Source organism: Saccopteryx bilineata, chromosome 2 (genome assembly GCF_036850765.1).
Source record: "Saccopteryx bilineata isolate mSacBil1 chromosome 2, mSacBil1_pri_phased_curated, whole genome shotgun sequence".
NCBI lineage: Eukaryota > Metazoa > Chordata > Mammalia > Chiroptera > Emballonuridae > Saccopteryx > Saccopteryx bilineata.
In genome coordinates, this window is record NC_089491.1 from 184,653,443 (window position 1) to 184,659,293 (window position 5,851).

Genomic DNA, 5,851 nt, shown 5'->3' on the forward strand with positions numbered 1-5,851 from the left:
CTCTCCCTTTGTCCTTCCTGCCCCCAAATCCACATCTCCCAAGCCCAGCTCAAATCCCACCTTTTAATATTAAGAGCCTCCATCAGTGAAACCCTTCTGCCCTTCTAGAGCTCTCTATTCTCTTGAATTTTCCCATCTCCACAGTTATATCTCAAGATAGACCATGTTTAGGTTGAAGAGACAGCACCTGCAAGGGCATAAAGGTAGAGTTTCAGGAACCACAGGAATTTTTATCTGCCCAGCATGCTGGACCAGGTCCTCATGGGTAGTGCACACTGGCCATGGTTCTGTCCTGTGCCCCAGAGACAGACGTCCATGAGAGTGAAATCAGGGGCTAGGGCCTAGGGCAGAGTCAGGCCTTGTGACAGTCTGGGGTGGATGGCATCCCTCCAAGCCAGGGGATGGCTGTGGGGTCTCTGTAGGAGTCAGAATTGACAGCTTGGAGGGGAAGCAGGATATAACCTAGAATAATCCCCTGACATCTGATATCTTTCATGGGAGTGAGCAGTTTCATGTTCAGTAATCAAGTTTCTCAATGGAAACTTGTTGCTGTCCTAGAACACGCAGCGTAGAGCAGATGGCAGGCGCCACCATGAAGGTGGAACGAGTGCGGTGGCCTTTGGGAGCACATTGCTCTGACCTCACAGGAGCAGGACGAATGAGGTTAGGAACTGGTCAGCTGCACAGGAAGCCCCAGAGCTCCTGTAGAGACAGAGCCCTGAAGAGCCCAGGGTGGAGTTAGGAGGCCAGAAATGGTCCCTGTCCCTGAGGCAAATCACTTCTCTTTTTAGCTCTTGCTTTCTCATCTCTGAAGGGGCTTAAGTAATCCGTGCTTGTCTCATTTACACCACACTTATATAGGGTATCATAATTCAGTACTGGAGATCATGGTTTAACCCTGAATTGCAGGACACACACAGACAGGTCCACAATGCATACTCATGTGTGTGCACATAACGTCCATACATGAACACACATGCAGAGAAGCACACTGGCACACACATTTACATGCACAAGTATGTATGTGGAGAGCTCTGCAGGACAGTCCAAATTGGGGAGTGGAAGGACAGCCACATGACCCTATATTCCAATCCCCACGTACAAGGACGCCTGTCCATTTGGGTGGTTGTGCATGAGCTCATCTGTCCTACGTGCAACTTAAAGAACACATTTTCCTACAGGCTGGCAGTCTGGAACAATGGGCGACTGGAGTCTTCTGGGGCGACTTTTGGATACCGCACAGGAGCACTCCACAGTCATCGGCAAGGTCTGGCTGACAGTCCTGTTCATCTTCCGAATCTTGCTGCTGGGAGCTGGGGTGGAGTCGGTGTGGGGAGACGAGCAATCAGACTTCACCTGCAACACCCAGCAGCCGGGCTGCGAGAACGTCTGCTATGACAAAGCCTTCCCCATCTCCCACACCCGCTTCTGGGTCCTGCAGATCATCTTCATGTCCACGCCCACCCTCGTCTACCTGGGGCACGTGCTGCATATCGTGCGCATGGAAGAGAAGAAAAAAGAGCGGGAGGAGGAGCAGCTGAAGAAGGACAGCGACCATGTCCCGGACAGGTTCCCGATGCGGAATGATTCGGGGAAGATCCGCATCGCCGGGGCCCTGCTCCGGACCTATGTCTTTAACATCATCTTTAAGATGCTCTTTGAAGTGGGCTTCATTGTCGGACAGTACTATCTGTATGGCTTTCAGCTGAAGCCACTCTACCGCTGTGACCGGTGGCCTTGCCCCAACATCGTGGACTGCTTCATCTCCAGGCCCACGGAGAAGACCATCTTCATCATCTTCATGCTGGCGGTGGCCTGCCTGTCCCTCTTACTCAACGTGCTGGAGATCTACCACCTGGGCTGGAAGAAGCTAAAACAGGGCATGACCAACCACTACATCCCAGAGACTGCTGATTCTAGGATAAGCTGTGCAACATCTGGGGATACGATCCCACTGCCCTCCTGCTAGGCCACAGCCATCAGCACTGTGGGGTGCCCTCCTTACTACACTCACTCTCTCTCTTCCCTGGGACAGGCAATGGCCACGGCTTATCCCAAGTCCCCTCTACCAGCAACAGACTTCAACATGGCAGCCCTGTACCAGACACAGGGGCAGGGTCACACTGACAAATTGTACGATAGTAGCCATCACCTGCTAATGACAGAGCAGGACTGGGCCAACCAGGAGCCCGAACAGCAGACTTCTGTGAGGAAGGTCTCCCCACCTGTGTCCACATCTTCCTCCCCTACCCCTCCAGGCAGCCCCCAGCCACCCCCCCCCCAGGAGGGCAGAGCAGGTGGCAAAGAGCCTGTCCTCTTGGAGAATGGGGATAGCTGCATCTCGGGAGAAAGCAGATCGGAAGTGCCCCCCGATAAGGGGCACCAGGCAGGGAGCACCGCTGTGGAGATGCACAGACCAACTTTGCTCCCCACAGACCCCAGAGGGTCAAGCAAGGCCAGTAAGTCCAGGAGCAGTCAGGCCAGACCCAGTGACTTGGCCATCTAGGGGTGGTCTCCTCAGATAGCTTTATAATGACCTCTTTTCTAGCAACCAAAACCAAAGTGCACTTGACTGAGCAGGTAGAGAGCCCTGAGGGAGAGAGCACTGGCGGGGGCGGAGATCACCAGAGAGGTCAGGGTTCTGCTCCCGCTGGCACTTGCTGTCCTTCACGCTGGAGGTGGAGTGGGGAGAGGACGATGCTTTCTGTGGGGCTGGGGGCAAAGTGGGGTGCGGGACTGATGGCCTTTAAAGATATTTATGGCACCCCATGAGCCCAGAAACCCACAGGCAGCCTCTGCAAGCGTTTCTGTCTCTGGGGGACTGTTCTGCGGTGATAAAGAGGCAGGTGTCTACTTCAGTTTGGGGCCATTAGGTTTTCTGTCCTGAGCTCCAGAGCCCCTGGGCAGCCCGGAAGGTCGTGCTGCACTTAGCCTTATCTCTGTGTGACACCTGTAACTCAGGGTGGAAGTTCATTTGGAATATTTGCCAAACTGCACTAAAAGGGGACTTAGAGCAAGACCATGTAGTTCTGAATTTGCATGTGAAGCCCAGGCTATCCAGCACAGGCTCATGACACGTGACAATGAGCAGCCCCCAGAGGCAGAGATTTGTGGGCGAGGGCACAGGGGCTGGGACGGAATCAGGTGGAAATGCAGCCACGCTTGAGATCATGTTAACAGCTGAGAAGACGGCAATGAAACTGGCAGGCCGCCTTTGTGCTTGTTTTCAAATATTTTCTGCTTTGAATCGTACAGACAGGCCTGGTTCCCCCTGTTGTCTCCTTCAGGAAAAATGAAAGAAATATAGTACTGTAGTGGTGCTGACTGAGGGAGTGCTCATTTGTCCTGTTCCCAGTGGTAAAGATTTGAATTTTCGTTTGGAGAAATGCTTTGACTTCATGAGCCAGTTAATTCCTGTGAGAATGTACCAAATAAAAGCAGGGGAAAGCCTTTCAAATACTTGAAGTTGTGAAGTTTTTGAATGGGAAAGTAACTGCTGTTGCCAGGAAAGTTATTGATACAGATGAGTGAGTGACTACACCTTTTTAACTGTACCATGAACCTCTTCACGTTTCCTAACCATTCTTTGTGAGCAGCCCATGTGCTTTCTAAAGTGTAAATAAAAGTGTCTGGGTTCACTCCCCACATAAGGGCATGTGTGATTTCGTGAGCATGCTGGGTTTGTCATCGTGCGGATGGCTGCTGTGACAGGGAAGGCTGCTGTGTGGGTGGGTGTGGCTGGAAGATGATGGCTGGAAGATGACAGAATTTTCCGCAGCGCACTCATGTTGTTCTGTCTCAGTCACTGTCTGTCCGACCCATTGAGCAGGGGTGACGCTGAGCCTGGCCCTCGTCACACTTTCCCTCCAGCAGCCACTGATCGCAGTCAGCCCTTACTCAGTACAACTCTGTACACTGTCAACTGATCCACTTGTTCTATGAATTCCTTTAATTTTCTGATGACTCTTTTGTGACCCCCTAAACTGTCTGATGGAAAGACTGTGACTCCTGGTCTCAGCTCATAGTGGGCAGCTAGTTCACTGGTGCGCTCAGCGGCTGTGAGCCAGGGTGGATCATTTCCCAGCTGGAACACACTCACTTCCTGCGCATGTCCTGCACCCTTTCTCAGACAGGGGGACGAGGAGAGGGAGCTGAGCTCTATGAGAGTATTGAGTGACTGTTACATCAGTTCTCTCCAGAGCTGGGGCATAAGTAGTGGCACTGTGGATGCCTGAGAGAGAAGGTCACATCACAGGCAGGGTGCCCTCGGGACCTCAGGGCAGTGAGGCTGAGTTCTCCTGGCTGAGAAGGGCCACTACAAAGTTCTGGTGTGAACAGTGCTGTGGCAGGAAGCCTGTGGTTGTTTAGGTAACGCAGTAACACTTATCAGACAAGGAAAGCGCAGTTCTCCAAGTAACTGGGAACCCTGTCCATACCCTTAGGGGCCAACCTGGAGACTGTTCATAACAAGAAGCTTGTTGTTCATATCGATTTGAGAATGAGTGTGGTGTGGGGTGGTGAGAGTAAGACTATAGTTGTATTTAACTTTTGCATTTTAAAATTGTACTTTATTCCCATATGTCATGAAGAGGCCAGCATTAAGCGTCGGCAGTTGACCACAGTCTACTTGGCCCGCTCAGAGCCTGAGTAGGATGTAAAATTAGCTCCGCCTCCTTGAAAACCTGCCATTTATACAGAGTAAAATTCTGCAACAGTGCCTATGGTATTTATACAAGTGAATGCTCTGATTTCAATTCATGTAAACAGCGAAAGCACATCTTAATCGTATTGCTCGTTGAGGTATCTGTGGCACTAAACAGGCTCCTTCTGCCTCCCAGCCAGAAGTGGGCAAGTTCGCTCTCTGTTCAACCTGTCATTGTAGGCATTCAGCTGTCAATAGGAACAGAAATTGCCTCTCCCTTCAGGTGGGCCAGGTTCCAGATATAGTTTTCCTAATCTGTAATTATTTAAAAATTTCACCAAAACTATTTTCTTCTCAAGAGAATGGAATATTTCATCCTTAAGTTTATTCTTAAACCCAAATGCTATACCTGTTATATTTATACATATTATTTTTTAATTTGTCATATATGAGGCAATTATTTTTTTACTCCTGTGTTTAGAAGCTCACTCATTTAAATGGCTCTGTACGCTCTGTAAAAGTTATAAAAAAGGTCACACACATCACTACATTTACAGTACCCAAGTCCATTTTGTAAATTCTAAATCATTTCTGACAGAATCACTTTCTTTTCTTCAATATTTATTTTGCTCAGTTATCCTTCTTTCCCCATGAAATTAAAAAAAAAAAAAGTGTACCATACGTTTACAAACAAAAGAAAAAAAAACCCTGTATGTTTTGGTGAACCATGTCATTCCAATACATTTAAAATGAATAAATAAACAAATTTGAAAAGGAAACATAAAAAAGAGAGAATGGTATAAAGAGCAAGCCAGAATATTCTGATATTCCTAGTGTTTTCTGCTCTTTAAGTGGCTAGATCGTAGATTTCTCATACAAGAACACCTGGAATAAGAATTGTGAATGGAACTGAAACATTCTTTAAAAAATTAACCTAATGAGATTAGGTCTCTTCTTAGTTAAGTGTTGTTTTCTTTTATTCTCTATTAATGCATTATTTAATTCTTTAATATTACTGAATAAAATCCTTTTTCTCAAATTTTTTCTTGTAAACACTTTTGCTGATATTTGTAACAACTCTTTAAAAAGTCTAATGATGCCTCATTAAATTTACTTGCTAAAAAGAAAACTCTAATGAAACAAAGTTATAAATAATGTAAGGACTTTCAAATTCTTGTACACATCCCTGTATTGTTTACAAACTTAGTC

At 47.8% G+C, this 5,851-nt stretch overlaps 1 protein-coding gene across 1 annotated transcript; it reads left to right on the forward strand.

Annotated features, from left to right (window-relative positions):
* Positions 1 to 1,198: 1,198 nt before the first annotated feature.
* LOC136323081 (gap junction alpha-3 protein-like) lies at positions 1,199 to 2,506 on the forward strand. The gene is given in 1 exon segment (XM_066254897.1): positions 1,199 to 2,506. A coding segment is annotated over 1 exon segment (1,308 nt).
* The last annotated feature ends 3,345 nt before the right edge of the window (positions 2,507 to 5,851 follow it).